Source organism: Drosophila takahashii, chromosome 3L (assembly GCF_030179915.1).
Source record: "Drosophila takahashii strain IR98-3 E-12201 chromosome 3L, DtakHiC1v2, whole genome shotgun sequence".
Taxonomy (NCBI): domain Eukaryota; kingdom Metazoa; phylum Arthropoda; class Insecta; order Diptera; family Drosophilidae; genus Drosophila; species Drosophila takahashii.
The window spans coordinates 7,238,694-7,260,619 of NC_091680.1; the positions used below are offsets into that span (position 1 = coordinate 7,238,694).

Sequence of the window (21,926 nt, forward strand, 5' to 3'; positions counted from 1 at the left end):
AAAAGAAAATAGTTTGCTTCTGAAGAAATTTGCAAATAATTTTAATGAACTCTAGCTTTGTTTTCCTTTGGAATGTTAAAGATAACAGCTAAAAGTTTTGTTACCTTCTAACCAAAACCATATTTTTCCAGTATGGAAATTTTCTTAGCTTCCTAGCCAAAAAATTTTACTTTACCTCCTCCTCAGTTTAATTAATTTTCTTATGGCTCACATAAATTTGTGGAAAATGATTGCTTTATTTAACAGGGGAAATCTATTAGCTTATCACAAATTGCTCTCAGCACTTTCCCGGGAAAATTCCAGCGCAAATTTTGCTCCACTGCATTTACGAGCTTGATGCAGAAGCAGCAGCAGCCGAAGGGGAAAAGCATAAACATGACTTTACTTAACTTAAAATTTAAGACTTGGTAGTCAAGATGCTGCTCAGACTTTGTCTCCTCCGCAAAAACTTGAGGAGATTTTCTGTGCAATGTTAAAGGGGCTCCGTCTCAGAGGTTATTTCGCCTTTGTTTCCTAATAAATTTGCTTATATAAGTTTTACGATCTTTTTGTGTGTTGATTTTGATGCGAAGTGCCGGAGTGTAACATTTGGTTAAGTTCTTGGCGGTTTTATTTTAGCCAAAAGTGGTGCGCACATAGCCTGTAAATGAAACAAAAGTTGGCAACGCGATGAGGCCAAAAACACAAAAAATAAGTATAGTCAACTTTTGGTATGAAGCTGAAAAAATTCAATTAATTTTGAGAGGCTTTGGTTGCTTTTTTTCTGAGCGCATGAATATGAACGAATGACAAATGGGCAAATTTGAGTGTGCAATTGGGCGTGTCCGCAGGTAATTTGAATGCCTCAAGCCTCATGGAAATGTAACCTAGAAGCAGATTAATTACGCGCCAAGCTAAAGCGACAACTTACACATTAAATTAGTAGCAGTTGAGGTATCATTGTGTTTTTTTTATTAGTCAAGGGGTTTAAAGCGGTGGAAAAGCGGTAACAAAAATGCAATAACAAGAGACGCACACAGAAAGCAGATACTTAGTTATAGCCACGATAGGAACTCGAGCTGTAGCCACGATCTCTGGAGGCAGGCAGACCAAAACGATCTGTATCATCGTAGTAGCCATAGCCGCGATTCCGCTGACCCTGATAATCCCGCTGCCAATAGCCTGAATATTGCCTCAAACCTCCATTACCTCCATAGCCGCCATATCCACCATATCCATTATATCCACTGCCTCCTTGCGATCCCAGAATATTTGTGGTGGGATAACTGCTGGTCGAATAATAGTTATATCCCTGCGTTGGGTAGTAATTCGACGATCCATATCCATAGCTCGCCTGGTTGGGATAGTAAGTATTAGAGCCATAACCCGAACCGGGATAATATCCCGATGATCCATAGAAATTCGTATTCTGGCCGGGATAGTAGCCGTTTATCGGGCGATTGTAGTTGTAGCCATAGTTGGGATAACCAGAGCCAGTTCCAAAAAGATTTAGCACTAAGAGGGAAAAAATACCAGAAAATACGAAAATTATAAGAAAATGTAATTTAAATAAACTAAACTAAAATTATTAATTTAAAGATTTTTTTTAAAGAAATTTTATTTTCTAAGATTAATGATTAATTAATTTAGGTATTTTAAAAGTATATTTCTAAGTAAAATAAAATATGAAGGTATTTTTTTAAAGTTCCATAAATCTTTTTAGTTAGTTTTTATACCAGAAATATACGAAAATTTAGTTTAAATAATAGCCAAATGAAAATGATTCATTTAATATTTTTAAGGAATATTAAATAAAGATATTTTAGAACTTCAGTTTTTAACACGATGTTTTTATTTCTAAGAAAACACTGAATTAAATGAATTTTACTTACACTTGGCTGAAGTCTCGGCGGTGGCTAAGTCACCTGACCCCGTCGTCCTGGCCGCAGTTGCCACCTGCTGATTTTCGGGCAGGACGGCGCTCCAGACTCCAGTTACGGCCAACTGAAATGTCATTTTAAGGGCTTTTGTTTTCGGGTCTTTACGCAAATTGGATATCGCTCAGAGCACTCACCATTAGAGTAAATAGCTTCATGATGATGACGAACATACCGGCTGATTTTGACTATTTTAAAAAGCGAAACAATCAGAATACAGTAAACTTCCCGGCGAAGTACGTAACAGAGAGCTTTTTTGAAACCAAGACAACTGCTTGGCCCGGTTGTTGGACGTTAAATAATTCTGTTTCTCAGACGAGGGGCCAATTTATATTTTTCATTTTCCGGCTGAGTTGCTACGCTCAAGTTGAAGTCGCAAGTCGCTGTCGACGTCGCTAAGACAGAAACAAAAATAAACAAAGCCCCCAACTCTGGCATCTCGCACTTGTCGCACTTTTCTATCTCACTTGGAAGCCAAGCTCGGTTTTATTACTCATACGACACGTTGCGATGGCCAAAGCGAAACTTCAGGTGGGAATGGAAAATCCAGCCCTAAAGAGTTCTAAGCATTCTGAGCAGGCAGTCAGATGTCAGTCAGATTATGCATTATTATTATTATTTAATAATAGCGAGTATTATTCTCAATTACACGAGGCAGGTGACAAAATAAATGCCCCATCTTGCCAGTGCGTGAGTTGAGTTTAATTTTACCTATTTGCCTTTGCAAAACTTTAACAAACACAAATAGCAAAAGGCAAAAAAAAACCGAAACAGAAACAAAAATAATAAATAAAAACAGAGGAAAACGCCCCGCCCCGGTAAACCATTGAATATTTACCCTTAGTTCACAGATCGCATTTCTTTCAAGTTTCACCGCCTGGCCATCGCAATGAATGAGAATACCAAAACGCTGCCAGCCAGGTCGCGTTTGTTTAGTATATCTTTAATTCCAATTATCCACAGAGAGTTTGCTGTCTAAATATTTAGCTTACTTGGCTTTTTGTTGGGTCTTGTGAACTTTTTCCTTTAGCGCTATTCTGTTGCATAATCGCCGGTGGAACCCAAAGAACTCCAAATATATTTCATAATCTTTAAAAGACCTTGAGTAGTTGTAAACTCATTCATAAAACCTAAAATACGACTCGAACTAGAAATTATCTCAAAGTGTATTTGTATTTACCCGAATTTTGACCTCCACCCAAAGCCCTAAACCAACTGAAGAGTTCACAGCTAGAGTCAAAGATACCAAAGTGTGAAAAGTATCGGGTATTTTGCGACATGCGGGTATTGCAACTCTCTAGTTATTTACCCAACATGGTCGTAAAATTTATCCCAAAAACTGGGTTACACATTCACTGAAGGTAAAATGGTTACAAGTTGCGACTCATCTTGTCTTGCATTTAATATTAAATACTCGTCTAATGAGATCCACATGTCGGAATATGGAATTTTATTTAAATTCCTTGCTCCAAAAAGATAACAATGTACCAGCTAGTAATTTAATAAATGCTAATAAAATATCCCCAGCTCTGTTTGCTTTAAGCTTTGGGCAAAATTTTGCCAAGCCTTCCGATCCTTAAAGGTATTCAATTGCCTTGAATTCCATTCTATACCTTTCGAAACAACAAAGAACCAAAACAGCAGAATAACAAAAAATAAACAAAAGTCTCCATTTCAACGTTGGCTTCCCTGCTTGTTTTTGTTCGTCTATTCTTTTCCATTTTCCAAGGAGCTCACTGACTGGCTCATGCATTGAACACCACTCCAAACGCAAAACGGGAGAAGAAGAAAAGAGACTTATACATATTTGCAAATGGGAAATTTTGTTGGCAGATATTTCATGCCGACAGCCATTTTACGCACCATGAGCGACAGATAAATCTAATTAGCAGGAGTCGACCGTAAGAAACCCTGGAAAATTCGGACTTATAAATTTACAACCATTATGTTGAAAAATTGTTTACATAATTTACAAATCAGTTTAATTTTTAAGTTTGTAAGCCTTATATACCCACTTAATACCCCTTAGTTGCTGGCAAGCGTCGATGATTGCGGCACACACCACTCATTATGAACATCATTTTCACTTATTTTTTATAAAGATTTAATTTCCAAATTGGATTCTTGAACTTGTTTAGAAGGAGGTTCAATCTTGATGTTAACAAGGTTGGGGACTACGATTCGTTGGGATGGCTTTTGTATCAATAAATTTAAATTAGGCCATCATCCAACTTCAAAAAGATTTCTTAAAGATACTAAATCCATCAAAGCAGGGTCAAAACTCATTTCAAAGAAAGTTGCAAGATTATAGAATTAAATCAGTAATTTGTTAATGAATATGTATTTAAAATGATATTAAAATATTAAAATTATTTATTATGCTTATTTTCATAGTTTTTAAGTCAAATGAAAAATTAACTTTCACTGATGTCAGTATACTTTTAGGCATAACTCTGTGGAAGTACTGTAGAAACACAGAATTACTTAGTGGCGCCAGTGTGTGTTTATACATTAAATTTACTATACAAACATTTCAAATGTCGTTTTTAAGGTAAGGTTTTTAACGATCAAAACGCCCTTTAGGTATACTACATATTTTGTAACAAATCTGTAGGTATTTCATAGTCGAAACGTTCAAATACTGTGTACAAACTTCTTTTCAAATGTAGCCGAGGTAAAATGTGTAACTACAAAGTGGCACCCCATCTGTAACACAAGCCAATTTGTCCATAGCAGCATATGTACTTATTTATCTTTATGCCAGAGAGTAATTATAAGTATGTAGGTCAGAGCTTTATTAGTGGCATTGGGTCCTCATCTAAGGTATCACAAGGAGACTTTAGCCTCTTGTATCCAAAATAAATAAATGGCCAACTTCTAATTGTCTCCATTTTCCAAGTTAATCCAATCGAAGGCCGCCCAATTTCCATTTTTCGCTAAACAAATAAATAAATTAAAACGGGCTGCATTTTTTCTTACATTTTATTTAATTTCACATTTCTCTTTTGACATAACAATTCATTATTCCGTCTCAATCATTATTAGAGTAGACATTAAATAAACTAAGAACTAAAGTTGATAAAAAATCATAAAGAAATAAAACTGAACAAAATCATAAAAAATAAAAAGCATACACAAATGCATAATAAACAACATGTCACAGGACAATTTTCGCTCAATTCTTCTTCTAAGTTTTTGCCAATTCTCAGTGCTCTCTCGTAGAGGAAATATTTTAGATTACAAAATGGTATTTAAAGGAGATAATATTCAATTAGAGAGCTCCGAAACTCATCGTGGACAGGCGGTCTGGAGTGCATTTACCAAAGGTGTGAGGAAAACAATATCATCGAATTCGATTTAGAAATAACACAAGAAAGCGAACACATTAGCTGGGTTCTCCATTCGATTTAGACCCTTCTTAAATGCTGGTTGACACTAAAAACACTTAGACTAGGTTTAGTTTTTTTCGTGGGAGAGGAGGGATCTTGGTTGGGATGGGATTAAGCGGGGATCTGGGATTAGGGATATTGGGTAGTCCTCTCTCTTTTGTCCTTGTCTTAGTTCGTCTCGCTAGTCGCCTTGATTTCTGGTTTAGGGTCAGCCAGGGTTTTCTCTGCTTCGGGTTCAACCTTTACTTTGACTTCTTCGGAGGCCGCTGAAACGGGTTCAGCCGCAACTTTGACCTCTTCGGAGGCCGCTGCAACGGGCTCAACCTTCACCTTGACCTCTTCGGATGCTGCGGGCTTGGGTTCGGCCACAGCCTCGGCCTTAACCTGTTCGGGCGCCACTGGTTCGGCGACCTTAACCTTGACCTCTTCCGAGGCGGCTGGCAGGGAATCGACCAGGGTCTTCACCTCTTCGGAGGCAGCGGCTTCGTGTTTAACCTCCACTGGAGCCTCAGCTTCGCTGGCTTCGCGTTTCTTGTGTAATCTCGACGGCAGGTTCTGGGTGCACGAACAGGGGCACATGCATTGATCCTTGGGCGCCGAACCCGTCAGCACCGAATGAAGGCTAAAGGATACGCCCGGCTGAACGCCCAGCGGGAAGGGATCGATGTTCGAGTGTTGATTGATCGAGTTGTCGTCACAATTGGAATAGTACTCCTGGGGCAGGATCACCACGGGCATGAGAGCGATAACAGCGCCCTTGGGGATCTTGTCCGGCGGATAGAAGGCCGGCTGTCCGGGTGCCTGGGGTATCACCGGCAGTTGGGTCAGTGACATGGCGTTTATTATGCTGCCGAAGTTTGCTTGTCCATTGAAGCCGGAAAATTGTTTGTTAAAGTCAACGGAGGCGGGATTGGGATAGGAGTTCGTGGTTGTGGTTGTGCTTGTGGTTGAGGTAAGGGTGCTTTTCGATGAGTGCGTCTTATCGGCGTTACAAACACAGGACTGATCGCTGATCGATATCGATGGCACATGCAATGGGGGAGAGGGACGTGGCGTTACTTTGGGTTCAACGTAAACTGGGGGAGGTCGTGTCACGGGTTTGTACGGTGGAACAGTCACGGGTTGTTTGGGTACGTTCACCACGGTTGGGACCTGTGGCGTATGGTATTGGATCTGTGGCGGTGAGGTTATCACCACCTTTTCGAAAGGTCGTGGAGTCGAGGGCTCGTAATGGATGGGTATCGGAGTTGGTTTCGGAGTCGGTGTCTTGGTCACGTATTTCGGAGTCGGCGGTGGTGGTGGTAGGTACGTGTGGTTTTCAATATTACCCGTTGTCACTGGCGGTGTCGTAACGCTCTTATGTGGCTTATCCTTCTCAATAATGATAGCCGGGACCTTTGGCTGTACGATCGTCGTCGTGGTTATTTTTTGGGATGGCGGTTGAGGAACGGGAACGGGAACGGGAACGTAGGGTTTTGGAGTGTTTGGGAAAGAAGGAGGAATATAGGTTAGTGGTGGTTTAGTCGTTACAGGCACTTTCTTAATAACATAATCATTGTTGTGTTCGTAATTGGGCTTAAAAACTGTTTTAGGTGGTTCAATTTCAATGGTTTGTGAGTAGGATGGAGGTGGCTTGGAGATGTTACCCTTTTGCTGAGGTGGCAGGTAGCCGGGCGTCTCCTTGTCCGAGTAACGGGGATCGGTGGGAGAAGGTCCTGAAAGGTATTTTAGTTTTAGATTCTATTTCTAAAATGGGTATCTATAGGGTATCCTACCTGGTGGGCCGGGACGAGTTGGGCCGGGTGGTCCGGGAGGTCCATAAGGTCCGGGACGAGTGGGTCCGGGTGGGCCTGAAGTAGTAGTAAGTAAGCAGCTAAATAATAGGAAAGCTTTCTTAAACTTACCGGGTGGTCCCGGGGGTCCGAAAGGTCCGGGCTTAGTAGGTCCCTTGGGTCCGGGAGGTCCTAGATAATACGTATACAGGTTGTTAGATCTAACAGCTCCCGAAAAAATAGTTTTCCAAAAACTTACCAGGTGGTCCGGGTGGGCCGGGGGGTCCGGGAGGTCCGTTGGGTCCGTTGGGTCCCTTGGGGCCTAGAAAGCGGGTTTCAAAATTATTATAAAAATGTTTTTAAATCACAGAATTATCCAAAATTCTACCGCCAGGTCCTTTAGGTCCTCCTGGGCCGCCTGGGCCTACGCCGCCGCCGTCTCCGTTGCCGCCGTTGCCGCCATATCCGCCTTCGGGTCCAACAACATGGACATATGGAGGTGCTGGTGGTCCAGTGGGGCCTTCAACGTGAACATATTTGCCCGAATCATCGTGATAATACCGACCATCGTTAATACCTGTTGATAGAATAAGGAGTACATGAGTATTTATAGCTCATAAAATACTTTTTCAATATTAACTCACCGTTATAGCGTCCGCTGTTGTCGTTATATTTACCGTTATCTAGAGAGTAGATTTTAAGATCATAGAAATCGTTCGATTAGAAACTGTGCAGTGTAAAAGTGTACTTTCTACATGCTCACGAATTAACTACGGTTACAGATACTAGCAACTAGATACAAGTAAATATTAAACAATATATAAACTACAAACAATGGATTGTCTAAAACTGGTCTACATAATTACATAACATTAGAATACATTCAAAAGTTACTTGCTAAACGATCTATGCCGTCACCAAAAAAGTAAACAAAAATCATCACAACAAAGCAAACAAGTAGAATGGAATTAGTATTAAACTATGGGTTTAGTTGGGGGATCAGGAGTACCGAAAACCAGTCAAAAATAAATCATAGGTATTAATTGTTAGTTGCAGTTGTAGAGTTGATTAATAGCCATTGCTCAAGCGGTTATATTTTTTCTTTTTTTTTCATGTGCCGTGTAATTATTTTACAATAAATGTGTGTACTTGTGTGGGTGTGTAGGTGTAGGTGTGTAGGTGTAGGGTGTTGAACTGAAGAATCGGTGCAAGCATGGGTGATATAACTGTGATAATCGGATCTCAGCCAAATGAACATGCTGAGAAACAGAATTTGTGATCAAATTGCTATTCTCTTTTTTCTTTTCATTCAATTTGTGCAGGAGGAATAGAAAGTGAGGTATAGGAATATAAATATAATATAGTTTGGGATTGTGCGCTCTTGGGATTTGGGTGCTCTGATAAAGGATAACTAAAAATCAAAAAAACGTGCCCTAGCATATTGCCTGACTTATATATGTGTGTGTGTGTGTTCTTTTTTTTCGAGGGAGGGGAAATTGCAAAGTAAAAATATAGAAATTAGGTTTTTGGCTGAAAATAAACGAAAAGTCCTTAAAATAGTTTAAAGTTTAAGTAAGAATTATGGTAAAATAGACATACGTTTAAGATTGCTTGAGCTTACAAACTAAAAGCCTTGAAGAGAGAAATTTGAACGAACTTGAAACGCGCGTATAAGAATGAGGAATATTTCGTTGTATGATATTGGAACCTTTTGTCATTGAGTATTATTCTATTATTATAAATCCACTCCACATCCGCAGCTCGTTCAAATTTTGCTCTCCAAGCGTAAATCGAAGTAAATCGTTTGGAGGGCTAACCTGGAACATATGGAACCGCCCCAGGAAAACCGGTCTCGGTGTGCGTGTAGGTGCTCGTGTAGGTTCCCTCATTGTCCGGGCGATACTGGCCACCGGCGCTGATTCCGAAACCGCTTCCGGTTCCGGTGCGATCGCCGCCACCGACGGCACCACCGTTTCCGGTGGTATAGCGACCGCCGGCGCCACTTGCACCACCGTTTCCGGTGACATAACGATCGCCGGATCCAACACCACCACCGTTTCCGGTGCTAATGCGATCGCCGGAACCGATTCCGGATCCAGCGCCCAGGCCAGTGCGATCACCATCCTTGTAGACCGGTTTTCCTGAGGCTCCTCCTCCCGCGCCGACTGGACCCGGTGGTCCAGGAGGTCCAGGTGGTCCATTGGGTCCATTTGGTCCATTGGGTCCGTTGGGTCCATTAGGTCCATTGGGTCCAAACCCGCCATTTCCTCCAAATCCTCCATTTCCACCGAAACCGCCGCCAGAGCCGCTGCCTCCGACTCCTCCATTGGGTCCAATCACATGCACATACGGATTGCTATCCGGCACGTACTGGCCATCATCTAAAAAGGACACAAACTTTGCAGTTTCCCATCCGTAAGACTCCTCGCTCATTGCTCACTATTGCTGCCCGGTAGCAGGGTGTTCACCGAATGGAAGGACGGCGCCTGATCGCCGGGATGGCTGAGATCCGAATGACCCTTGTCCGTGCCAAAGATCCCCGTGCCCTGGGGCACCAGTGGGCCGGTGGGCTTGTGGATGGGCAGACTCTTCTGGTCGGAGCCCTTAATCACAATTGTGTTGGCCGAGAACGATGGTATCGCATCGTTGCTACCGCCCTTGTTCTTGAACTGGAAAATATGTTTTTGTGTGTGTTGTGGGTTAGAAGGGAGTTCCAGCTGGGGTTAATGGTCATTTTATAGAATGGTACACAAAGAGGATTTTAAGAACAAAATGTTCTACATTCAAGAACAAATATTCCCAATTCAAGAAAAAATATTCTCAATTCAAGAACAAATGCTCTCAATTCGAGAAGAAATGTTCCCAATTCAAGAACAAATGCTCTAAATTCAAGAACAAATGCTCCCAATTCATGAAAAAATGCTCTCAATTCAAGAACAAATGTTCCCAATTCAAGAACAAATGCTCTAAATGCAAGAACAAATGCTCTCAATTCAAGAACAAATGTTACCAATTCAAGAACAATTGCCCTTAATTCAAGAACAATGTGATCTCTCTGTGTATTAACCAAAAGGATTCCTTTCAGTGATTTAAGATTCCAGAAAATGACCAGTTAAATCCCAGGGATCAATCCCTACAACCCTTACATCTTCGAGGAAGAATGGTACGCCATGTTGGGCGCCATTCGCAAACTTTCCACATCCAATGGGGAAGTACAGTTCCTCCCACTGCAGCAGGATGCCCGGCTCGGAGGGACCGCCGTCGGTCTCCTTGTACAGATGAGGCGGGAAGGTCTCCACCGGCTTCTCCGGCTCCACGGTGCGGTAGCCGTGGGCATCGGCCACGTAGTGTGTTGCCCGGAGGAGATGGTAGGGATCGATGAGGCCGTAGCAGCCGTAGGTCACTCCATCGGGACCGCGGGTCTCGTGATGGAAGTTGCCGGTCTTGCCGACATCGTAGCCATATCGATAGGCATCTTTAGTGGTGGTTGATGATCATGTTCATGTGTCGGTTTGGTTGGGTTTTTGGTGGGGTTGTTTGTTTTTGAGGGTTTTTTGGAAGAGTAATGTTTAGAGTATAACGTTTTGGTGTTTTGTTTTTAATTTATTGGAGTGCTGTGCTGTGAGAACCTGTAAATGGTGTGTTTATATAACCCTAAGACTCTCGACTAACTCTGATCTGACTGTGATCTAACATCTCTTAAAAGGGCGCTGTAACTGAAAGTTTCACAGATAACCTAATCAGATGAGGTTGGTATAAAGAAAATGTTGGTGTTTGTTGTGTGCTGTTGTTGGTTTAATTTTTTTTTTTCTAGTTTTTTTGGTTGGAGTATTTCAATTTTGAGGTGGTGAGGTAGAGTTATGAGTATGCGAAGCATTTTTAAAGAGGTCTCATGTAGAGCTTTTGGCCAACGAAGAACAAATGCCTACATAAAACTGTTGAAGGAAGTGTATATATATTTATATGTAAGAGAAGGAGAAAGTAGCATAGGATAAGAGAGAGAGAGAGAGAGGTATAGGTAAATGGTTGATTGATTGTTGAGCGTGTATATATTTACAATTTGAGTATAGCTACGACGCATACTACGAGTTCTACTGGGTGAGTTTAGTAAAGCTGCTACGGAGATATATATAATGAATATATATAGAATATAGAGGGGTACTACAATTGGTTGTTGTTTCGGTTTTTGGGGTATAGATTATAGATTAATGTAAGTGGGTTGATCTAACAACAGGGCTTTGTATAGGGGGTTGTGGTAATACAAATACTTACGACTAAGGTACTACTAACAACTACGATAACAATTGGTTGGTCAATTTAACTACTTAAATGGTATATAAATAACAAAAACAAGGACTAACTAACTGCATGGATGGGTCATACCAAAAAATGGATGGGCAGTACAAAAATTAATGGATCGGGTTTGGATTCTAGTTTTACTTTTTGGATGGTTTTTTTTCAAGCGGCTTACACGGATAGTAAAATTGTTAAACGGCTTCACTTACTTGTGTCAACGTTTGACGAATAGTATTGACGGTTCGTTGTCTTTTGGTCGTTTATATCGAGAATAAGACGACGGTTCTGTTCATCGAACTTTGCCGAGTAGACGCATTGCATCAAAATGCAAGCGACGGCCTGAAAAAAATAGTAAGAAGGCGAATGATTAATGTTTGGTGTCTAGGTAAAAAACCCACAAAATTACATCTGTCGGAATATATTTGTCACATTCATGGCACGCCCCCACAAAAACCAAGCTAGTATCTCAAAAGATTTAAGTCTTTTCTCGGCTCGACTCAATTTGCATACCCCGCTTTAGAGATGAGTCAAAACGCGAGCTCGTTTTTGGTTATTTGTATCTCCAACAGGCCATTTAGATCCGGTTCGATTCGAAAACCAAAGCGAAAAGTAAAAAATAAAACAGAAAACCGTTCACCGAAATTGCTGGCAAAATGTCAAAGGCATTATAATCGAATCACAACGCATTCTTGGCTCACTCGTCAAATGTTGACGGACTTTTTTAGCAAACTGGAACTGGATTTCGATTTGGCAGAACATGCTAATTTTCTAAGATTTGTCACAGTCAAAGAAAACTAAAAAACTAGTTGGCTTCCACTGACAGTAATGGACAATTAGCTTAGTTCTAAATGCACTTGTTGGCATTCTGAGTGGCAGCCGCAAATCGATTATCAAGTTTTAGCTCTCAACTGTCCCACATAATCGTTGGATCATCTTTTTCTGCCGAAGATCTCTGCCTGAATATCTGAGATTACGAAATTGTTTCGTCCATCGATTTGCATAAATTGCCCATAGAATTAATAAATAAAATCAAGCCAAGTTCCGGCTTTGCCAAAAGAGACTTCCTTATTAAAACGAGTTCTTTTACGAAATTCATTTAAAACCCATCCTAATACAGAATTCATATATAAAGTCATAATTCTTAAATATGTCGCTGAGTTCGTAGGCAAAAAGAAGAAGCATTTCAGGTGCGGAGAATGACCTTCGCCTTATGCTAAGTAATCAATTCAATTCTCTTTTTTAATTTGATAGATTCGTTCATAGCCAAATTAAGCCTCCATCTCTTTAAAGGCGAGGGTGTGTTTGTCTTAAGGTTAAAGAGGGATTGCAGTAATTAAAGGCGAAACAATGGCATTTTATGGTTAACACCCGCCATAGATTCCATCTATCTATCAATGGCTGCGATAAGGTCAATAATTTTGCGTCTTTTTGTGGGTGCAAACAAAGTGGAAACCAAACCATGTGAAGGAAACCCAAAAAACAAAAAGAAGAAAAAATGCGGCGACAAAACAAATGAATTTCTCATAAAACAAATTTATTTGCCTATCGCGGCCATCAAACGGTTCGAGAGATTGAGATTTTAGTCTCAGATTCCAAAGGCAAAATATGAAATCTCATTAATGCAAATCGGTGGCTCGACGGATAACTGTCTTTTGATTGGCATATCTTCAAGTTTAAATTGTTGCCAAATCGCCTGCTCCAAAATCTCCGCCACTGATCAAAAATGCAGACATTTTCGGACACCACATTTTGGAGTCCATAAAAAATACATTTTTGTTTTTAATTTATTATGCCATGATATCTAGCAGCTGCTGACAACAGAGGTCGTTTTCATCTCACCCACATAGCCGCAGGCCAAGTTTTTCATAAATAAAAAATTTGCCTTTTTTTCTCTTTCCGCATTTCACATAGCGTGTCTGCTATGGAAAAACTGCTGGTTAAATATTACAAAAGTTTCTCATTATTTTCGGTCCTTATTGATTTTCAACTTATTATGGCAGTTGATTACGACGTTTGCAACTTTGTCTTTCACCCATGGGAAACTAACATATTGAGTAAGTTTTGCCTTTCAGTTAATGTCAAGGAAAACTGTTTTCGTTGACATGTGTGGGGAAAAGTGATGGATTGATTGGTAAAGTGGGGGAAGGAGCTATTGAATTGTGAATAAGGTAAGTGGAGAAAGAACTTTAGTTCCTGGGAAACTAGACATCCAACTAAGTTGATCAGAAATGGCTGGAATTTAGTTTCCGAAATTTTTAAATATTTTATATACTTTTAAAGAAACCCCCTGACGTTTACCCTGATCTCATAATTGGTATAGCCCAAAATCTGACAAATTCATTTGTTATTTGTAATTAGGCTCTCAAATTGAGTGAAGGGGCAGCCAAGCCCGCTTTTCAACTGCTGATCGCTGCACAAAGCCTCACATCAATTGCCAATCAATTAAACTGAAAAGGCTAGCTAACCAATGTGGGCCACAATTTTATATTTTATGTATACAGACGTCGTGTCGATCATAAAAGAAGTGCGAAGAGGCGAGTTTCGAGTGGCGAATGCAGTAAATCAATTCCAAGTCGCATAGATCATGAAAAATAGAAAAAAACACCGAGTGGCAACTGACGTTGTGACCCAAAAAACGCATGTAGCCATATAGCTACGCCTTGAGAACCAAAGTAGAACCACTAGTATGCACAATGAACCAATGAATCTTGAAGATTTTTGCATAACTCACCGTTGACTATTTATTAATCGACTTATTCGCACGCACAAGACGGTTGTTTCGGTTGTTTTGGGTTGTTGTTAACATGATTTCGTGTACATCTTGGTTTCTCATCATAATCATCTTGAAGATCATAATAATCATCATTCGAAAAGCAACCGGTTTAGTCATCCTCACACTTTTCGCTCAAGCATCTTGACTGCTTTTGCCCTTTGGCGGTTGGAGCGAAACTTTTTTTCATGTAAGTATTTATACTTTTCAAGGTCGATCTTTTGCCGGCGGCCAACAAATTGAACAAGAAAATCTCTATGTTTATCTGTATGTTTTTTATAAATCGAATCAAAATGCAACTGACTGCGGGACGGCGACCTTAATCGATGACATCTTTTTATTGTTTTTGTTTTTTGGATGCAGTTTTCGGGTCTGCAGGGAATTGTGAAATTTCTCTTGAACGAAAACGAAACATTGTTGGATATTGTGAAATGTCTGTTTCAACACCCCGACAAACATTTGTATAAAGTAAGAGATAAATGATAAACAAGATGACAATAAAAATGCCTAACAAACAGGGAAAAAATTCCACCCAGTAACAAAAGGAGTTTTTAGAACCTGGCAAACTTAAAATAAAATCAATTTTAAATCGAATGATAAAATCGGGGGAACGAGAATAACCAGCTATGGGCTTTCTGGTTCCTTTTCTGGTTCGGATTTTCCAGTTAATCCAGACCCGAATTTAATTAGCGCCGCGCATCTAGAATTCTTTGGGAGCAGAACAGTGCTAATGAGTTTCGGGACCTCATCGATAGATAGACAAATGAAATTAGCAGACAAAGCTGGGAATTTGTCTACACAAATGTAGCTCATTAACTTTCGCGGCTGTCACTGAACTTCCACTCGACTTGTTCTGATTTATTAAAGCAATTAAAAAATAAACCGTTGGGCTTGGCACGTTCGAGCATCCCGAATGACATCATATTGGTTTAAAAAACTTTTACTTTCAACTTTTGGCATTTGGAAGCTGGGAGCTTGATAAATATACTCTTTGTATAACGTTTTCGTTTTTACTTAAACCAAAGCCAAAAACCCGAAGACTTCCTCTATTATCGCCTCCATATATCGCCATAGCTGCCGCCTTTGGCGATTGTCTCGTCTTCTAATCGCCGACTAGCGATCAAGACCTAATTTGCATTTCTTGTCTCTCCGTCTATATAGATTCCATATTAAAATTGGCCATAGACATATGCCAACAAAGGAGGCCCATAAATTAATGCGAGACAAAAACCGCAGACCTTAAATATCGAAAGTCAAGCGGGGAGTAGAAAGAATAGTCAGGCTGATAAGCCATAAAAGTGAATGGGGGAGTCAGTAAAGTTCCCTGAACTCTTACGTAAGGTTGTTCTGAGTAGAAGGTTGACAAAAAGTTCATTAACAGGTATTTTCTTTGGGCCCTCAGAACATTGAAAGACCTATTTTTGCATCCGACGAAAGTAAAATTTCGTATAATATTTTTTATCATATTTTAATAAAATAAATATTTTATAAAACCTTTAGAACTACTCCTAAATCTACTCAATTTCCTTAATAAATTCTTTTTATGCCCTATTTAAATTTCCCTTTGTAACTGTAAAGTTTTACTATTCATTTGACATGCCTAACGCTCTATTTTACAACCAAATAAATGCCGTAATTTATTTCAATTGCCTACAAGCCAACAGCAGCAGCCAACTGTTTGTCATGCCAAACACTCGACTTTTGCTACTCCATTTTATGACTCAACTTTTGCCTACTGAGCGATTAAATCTCTTCAAATTGCAAGGGGAAAGAAAATTCCGCGGACTCTTTAAAATTCCGCACAACCAAAGTTGAGAACAAATTTATAATAAAAAGAATTGCGGGCCAAGATGCGAGATGCCCTGTCAACGCAGTGCCGTTGGGCATTAACAATATTTTTCGCCCCCGACGCCTCCATTTTTCCCCCTTTTTTTTTTGTTTGTTTGCCGAGTACGTGTCTGGCTGAATATCTTGGCCCAAAACAGAGGCTTAAGCCGCAGGCCACGGTGATAAATTCCGAAACCCAAAAGCTTAACCCCAAAAGACCAAAAGACTGGGAAGGAAGGGGTCATTTTGGCAGGTGACAGAGGCGCCAGACTGAAACCATTTTTCGCTATCCCAAATCGAGATAGTATCGCAGCTCACTTAGAGCATCATTATGGCACCTTGAGGGAATTTAGGTGCTCATAAAACCGCAAATCAAAAAAAAGAATAGCAGTCACAAGCAAAAACAATTAACAGCTTTGGTTGGATATTATCTAAGAAATTATCTAAGAATTTTTTTCGGCCATAATAAAATTAGCACTCTTTTGTGATAGTCTTTCCTAATGAAGCAAGTCCTTGACTCATGCGTTAATTTAACCTTAACTTTCGCAGAAATACTATACAATATATAAGCTCCCTTTGGCGCAAAAAAACGTGACAAATGATACAAAAAGCGAATTTGCATATTGCAGACAATAACAAAATCCGAAATCATTTAAATTTAACTCTCTCTATCACTAAATCTTAGTTAAATACCCCGCCAGAAATTTGTTATTTTTGGTAAACAACGTTTTTCTCTGCTGCTGCCACATTTTTGTCCGTTGACTCGTCCAAATAAAAACAACAACAGAATTTACGAATATCGATTCGATTTCAAATGACAACAATAAAAGTCAGCAGAGTGAGCAGCACGAAAAAAATTCCAGTCAAATAAAAACTGGGCAATACTTTTGCGTTGTGCGGTAAAGCAAACAGAAGAACCTAGCGCATTTGCATCGGTTCGTTACGAAATTGCCGGTATTTGTATTTGTTTGCCCAGAAAAATGCCGGTTGTCTATTATTATTATCATTATTCCCCCCACTAAGTTCGAGCCCATACTTGGGCAAATAAACTGAAACCGAAATAGTTATAATTTGACCCGGACTTGTTAACGCTCGTTAAAAGAGGAATTCCGTCTTAAATATTGGTTCTGAGCTCACTATGCATTTTTTTCTATTTAGCTCGAAGCCTTCAAACTTGGTTGCCATGCATTCAAATATTCAAATATTCGCTTGCGATCAAACAAACGAAGCAGACGAATCTCTCACGTATTTATTTGTATATCATGTTTGACAATATTTTTAGCCAAGTGCTAAATGTTATTACAAAATATGAAATGAAATAACATTTAAATTGGTAGCCGGAGGTTGGCTGAAGAAATCGATTTTAAATCATGCAAACTATAAACGATTGATTTTATATCCGTTTAAAATCCGGAATTCAGTTTATTTCCATTTCAAAGGGTTTTATGTCGCAAATAAAATTTTAATGATCTTTAACTTCCCAAAATAGTGGTAAAAAACTTTAATGATCTTTAAGTTTTTGAGACAAAGTTTCAAGATTTAATATTCTGAGGATTTTTAAGAATACTAATCAACAACTTTAATGATCTTTAAGTTTTTGAACACAAAGATTTTTTTTCGAAATGTTTTGCCGATTTTCAAAAATATTTTTTTTATAATTATATTATCAACTTACCATGCAAAGAGCTGCACGCGTCATTTTGCAACGAATTTTATGGTTTTTTTGACACAACAAACTCCAGTAAATATTTTGAATTTTTCAATGGAATAAACTCAGTTATCCCTTTTCCAATCTTGAAGAAAGAAGAAAAGGCTTATTTTAGTTGGATTTTGGACGAAGGCAGGAGCACACAGTTTAACACTATATAGAGTTTGGGAATTTGTTGCAAATATTCCGTCTTGTTTATCCTTGCAATTAGTACAGTTCTCTTGGGTTGGCTTGATCACAAGTTGTGGTGGGGGTAGTGTTTTAGTATTTACTTTTAGGAGCCTAAACTAGAGCTCATACCGTGGTGACCGATGTGGACGAACTGAAGATGAACGCATCGGGTCTTAGCCATATAAACAGAGGCAGAGGCGAAACAAAAAGGCGAAAAAAAGCACTCGACACAAAAAGACTAAAAATCGTACTTGAGAGCAGCTCCTAACCAACACAGCCGCAGAGACTTGAAGACCTGGCTTAAAGTGCGTGAGTGTGTGAGTGGAACGAGTTTGCTTTTTTTCGCCGGATTCGTTAATTTATTTGGCCAAGCGCCGGAGAGATGAGCTCGAACTCGAACTAAGCGACATCGGAGCAGCGGGTCGTATACTTGATATATTGATCACTCTCTTTGGATCGCTCGGATTTCTGATTCTCTCGCTTCGAAATCTCTAGGATCATCTGCTTGCGTGTCTCAAGAATTTAAGTTCACTTTCAGGTTCTTGGGGTTCATTAATATTTAAAGATTGATTTTTTTTCTTTTATGTTTTATTGTCTTGCGTTTCTGTTTGTTCAAAGAACGCTTTTTTGTCTTTAATTGAAAATTCGAGTTTTTCGTGTTTATTTTGATTTAATTTTATCGTTAATCGAAGAGCTATATTTTAGCTATACACACATAGATAGATGGATAGATAGAATGTTGTTTTTTTCTGGCTCCCGCCGTTGAGGTTTTTATATATTGCTAAAAATTATTTAGATGGTTTATTGATTTAATTAAAGCTCTGCAAAAAGCCAGGCGAGTTTTCGGTTTTATTATTATGCTTGCGCACGATTTCCGTATATACTAATTTTTCTTCCTGTGTATGTGCAAGGGGCATAATTAAAATAACTTTGCAGCTATTGATCAGCCAGAATATAGATATTTCTAAATCTTGAAATGATCGCACACGGTAGCCAAGAAATTAATCTCTGAGATCACGAACCCAATGTCAGATAGGATTACCAATCCATTTGCCATAATTCAGACACCTTTTCATTTAGTTGCGAAACGCTTCCGTTTGATGATCAGCTTAGTTTAGAATGTTTCTCAAATTTATTGTTGTTGTTTTTTGTTTTGCTAAAGAGTTGCTGACATTTAAAGCAAATTTTGCGGATTAATTTGCCCGACTGCCAGCGCAAAAAGGGGAAACAATTTTTAGCTTAATACAAAAACTTGGCTTGCTCTTGAATGCAGCAATTGACACAGAAAATAATCAGCTTCTTCCCTCTTGGACATTAAACAGGATGAATTTAATGACAATGCTTAAGTCAAGGCCAAAGCCCACCGAATGAAGACAATGTATAAGTATTTTCGACGATAAAAACAAAAATAAGTAAGGGAAGTGGAAGTAAGCATGCAGAAAACGAAAGTTAAATACTCTCAAAAAAGTTCTAAAAGTATGTAAATTTATTTACAAATATATATTTATTTGTTTTTTATTTTTTACACGTTTACATTACAAACTTTTTATTTTTTCTAATACGCATCTTAATTAATAAATTTAATATACCCTCCTTAAGAAAAGGGAATTATCCGAATGAAATCGAAGATTGGCCCAGCATGCAACCAACCAACGCAGCTGGGGATCTTTTTTTGTAAAATATGTCTACGTGGGCTTAGTTAAAAATTTAAAAATATAAATTTAAAATAATGTGCCAACGGCGATATTAAGCAAGGATGCATAATAAAACTTAATTCGGTCTCGGACTCACTGCAAAAAAAAACCAAAAAGAGTCAAATACTTAAATCCGTTCTCAACATTCCTTTTACATTACAGGCTAAAAATAATAACCTTGACATCGCTTAGTAATCGGGCCATATCTATATCCTCCAAAGCCTTCAGCATTCTCAAAGCATTATTAAAATTTTTCGCTTTATTTTTCGCAGCTTCAAGTTGACCGAAACAAAAAGGAAAAACAAAATGAAGCATTTAAAACCCGGTGCTTTTGTTTTGCTTTAATTTTATTTCATATGTAAATGCATTTTTGACAGCGTTTCATTGACAGTAAAATTATTAAACATAATTTCGAGATAAGCCGCAAAACAGCAAGTGGGCAAAGTAATTTTTACAGACAGTGAAAAGGCACAAAGAAATTTTATATATTTAAATGGGGTTTAAGCCAAATTCGAGCTCTGTGGAATTTAAATAAATATATATTTTTTTGCGAACTTTTAGCCCACACAAAATTTAATTTTTATGACCACAACGAGTCACACAATACATGAGTATTTCTTTTTTGTTTTTTTTTGGAAACGACCTTTGAGAGAACAAAACCCCAAAACGAAAATTTTTAGCTATCATCGGTCGCAAAACAAGTTAAATTTTTGTTAATCAAATTCAAAAGCCGGCGAAACTATCAAGAAATCAGAAAATATATAAATAGAAATATACGATTTTAACAAGCCCAAGTCAAGTTCGATATGAGCAACTTTGGCCCAAGATCAATATTTCATGCGAATAAAAGAATCCGAGGCGAGTGAGCTACGCAATGGCCAACATTTTTGAGGTAGACAGAATATGTACATAGAGCACCAAATTTAGAAAGCCTACCAAAAAATGTAAAAACCAATTTGTTGCAGTCTCTCTTCGACAAAATACCAAAAGTCAACGCCTCTGACTCAAGTCGATGAGATGAGATGATGCGTCGAGATGGGGAATCGTTACCATAAATCGTTCGGTCGAATGGCTTTGCTCTACAGCCAAATGAGTCATGGGTGTGTGGAGGGCAAGTCCCTTGATCCCTGGCCATCACATCATGTTGCATGTTGCATTCGGTGATGAGGACGACCTTCACATATCTGATATTAACGTATATCCCCCCATCCATCCGTTCATCCAACAGCTGCTTCCTTCTGCAGGCTGCACACGCATCGATGCTTATGTAACCGGAGTTGAATGACTTTTGCCATGCTGCCCTTGTGCAATCTCAATCTCGGTCCCCAAAATAAATCAACTATGAAATCCTGATCGCCCCTTCTCGATTCTCGGTTCTTCTCGCCGCCATTTCCGGGCGCATCGTCTGGACTTTAATTTTATTTCGATTAAAAAAAAGTACGCCCTGTAATCCTTTAATGTCAGGCTGGCGTTGAAAGGAGCAGTCTGTTTTTTGTTCGGGGGACAACCTAAAGTGAAAGGCAAAACGTACTCATGGATGCGTCACAGATGCAAAAGCAAAAGATACATCCGTTTTGCAATTTTCGCAGAGTTTAATGGCAGCTGGGAATTTTTAAAGCTGAGAGACTTCAGAATGATTTTGTAATTATTTCATGAAGTTTCTCGCGGAATTTTCTTAAGAGCTGATACTATTTTTATATATTTAGGCAGTGACGATTAAGCGGGGTATTTCTGCTTGAATTTCTGGTAGTTTCTTTTTCTTCTAGACGAACCAATTTCGTATGATGTCATGGTAGATGTTTCATTAAAAATGCATTAGTCAAATTTGAAATAATCAAAAGAATAACAGGCCTATGATGTGATTTTTGGGCGGAAACGGGAGCGGATTTACAATATCAGGTTGTAGGTATTTATTGAACACAATTTAAATAGTTCTGAAATCTCAAAATTAAACTCATAATTAAAACTAATTATATTGAAATATTCTTTTTAATATAGACATTATATTGTTTTCCCCTTCGCTTATTTCTCAAATATTTCTAAAAAATACAAATAGAAATAAAGAATATATAAATCATTAACATTTATATTATAACGCATTATTTTATTAAAGTTTCGTAAATTTTAAAATTTAAATATATATATTTAAATTTATATTTTATATTTATTATATTATATTTATATTTTAATTTATACGTATACGTATTAAATAAATTAAGTGCCCAAGCGATACCTCCAATCCGCTCCTGTTCTTAACTCTGATCATCGTACAATACGTGAGAAATTCACGAGAGTGAAGAAGAATTCGCGGCCAATTAAGATTTGAAATAATGCCAAGACAAATGACGACCGGGTCTGATGGAGTGACAGGCCGCAATTGTCT

The 21,926-nt window shown here is 38.8% G+C and overlaps 2 protein-coding genes across 5 annotated transcripts; both read right to left on the reverse strand.

Moving 5' to 3' along the window:
* Window positions 1-212: 212 nt before the first annotated feature.
* LOC108061885 (keratin-associated protein 19-2) lies at window positions 213-2,217 on the reverse strand. Of its 2 annotated transcripts, XM_070215786.1 has the most exons (4): window positions 2,054-2,215; window positions 1,872-1,983; window positions 1,189-1,494; window positions 213-640 (listed from the first exon to the last, which is right to left on the reverse strand). In XM_070215786.1, exons 1-4 carry the CDS (start codon window positions 2,087-2,089, stop codon window positions 615-617), a joined length of 480 nt encoding a protein of 159 aa, XP_070071887.1. In that variant the 5' UTR covers window positions 2,090-2,215; the 3' UTR covers window positions 213-614. The 2 variants fall into 2 exon arrangements, with proteins under 2 accessions (XP_070071887.1, XP_044250407.2); XM_044394472.2 differs by lacking the exon at window positions 213-640 and having other exon boundaries at window positions 929-1,494; window positions 2,054-2,217.
* Window positions 2,218-4,880: 2,663 nt separating this feature from the next.
* frm (farmer) lies at window positions 4,881-18,061 on the reverse strand. Of its 3 annotated transcripts, XM_017148395.3 has the most exons (12): window positions 17,951-18,020; window positions 17,646-17,763; window positions 11,583-11,712; window positions 10,224-10,552; window positions 9,518-9,746; window positions 8,895-9,458; window positions 7,722-7,760; window positions 7,466-7,654; window positions 7,337-7,399; window positions 7,210-7,269; window positions 7,081-7,155; window positions 4,881-7,020 (listed from the first exon to the last, which is right to left on the reverse strand). In XM_017148395.3, exons 2-12 carry the CDS (start codon window positions 17,667-17,669, stop codon window positions 5,474-5,476), a joined length of 3,249 nt encoding a protein of 1,082 aa, XP_017003884.2. In that variant the 5' UTR covers window positions 17,670-17,763; window positions 17,951-18,020; the 3' UTR covers window positions 4,881-5,473. The 3 variants fall into 3 exon arrangements, with proteins under 3 accessions (XP_017003884.2, XP_044250378.1, XP_070071386.1); XM_044394443.2 differs by lacking the exons at window positions 8,895-9,458; window positions 9,518-9,746; window positions 10,224-10,552 and having other exon boundaries at window positions 17,979-18,061; XM_070215285.1 differs by lacking the exons at window positions 8,895-9,458; window positions 9,518-9,746; window positions 10,224-10,552 and having other exon boundaries at window positions 17,951-18,019.
* Window positions 18,062-21,926: the final 3,865 nt, after the last annotated feature.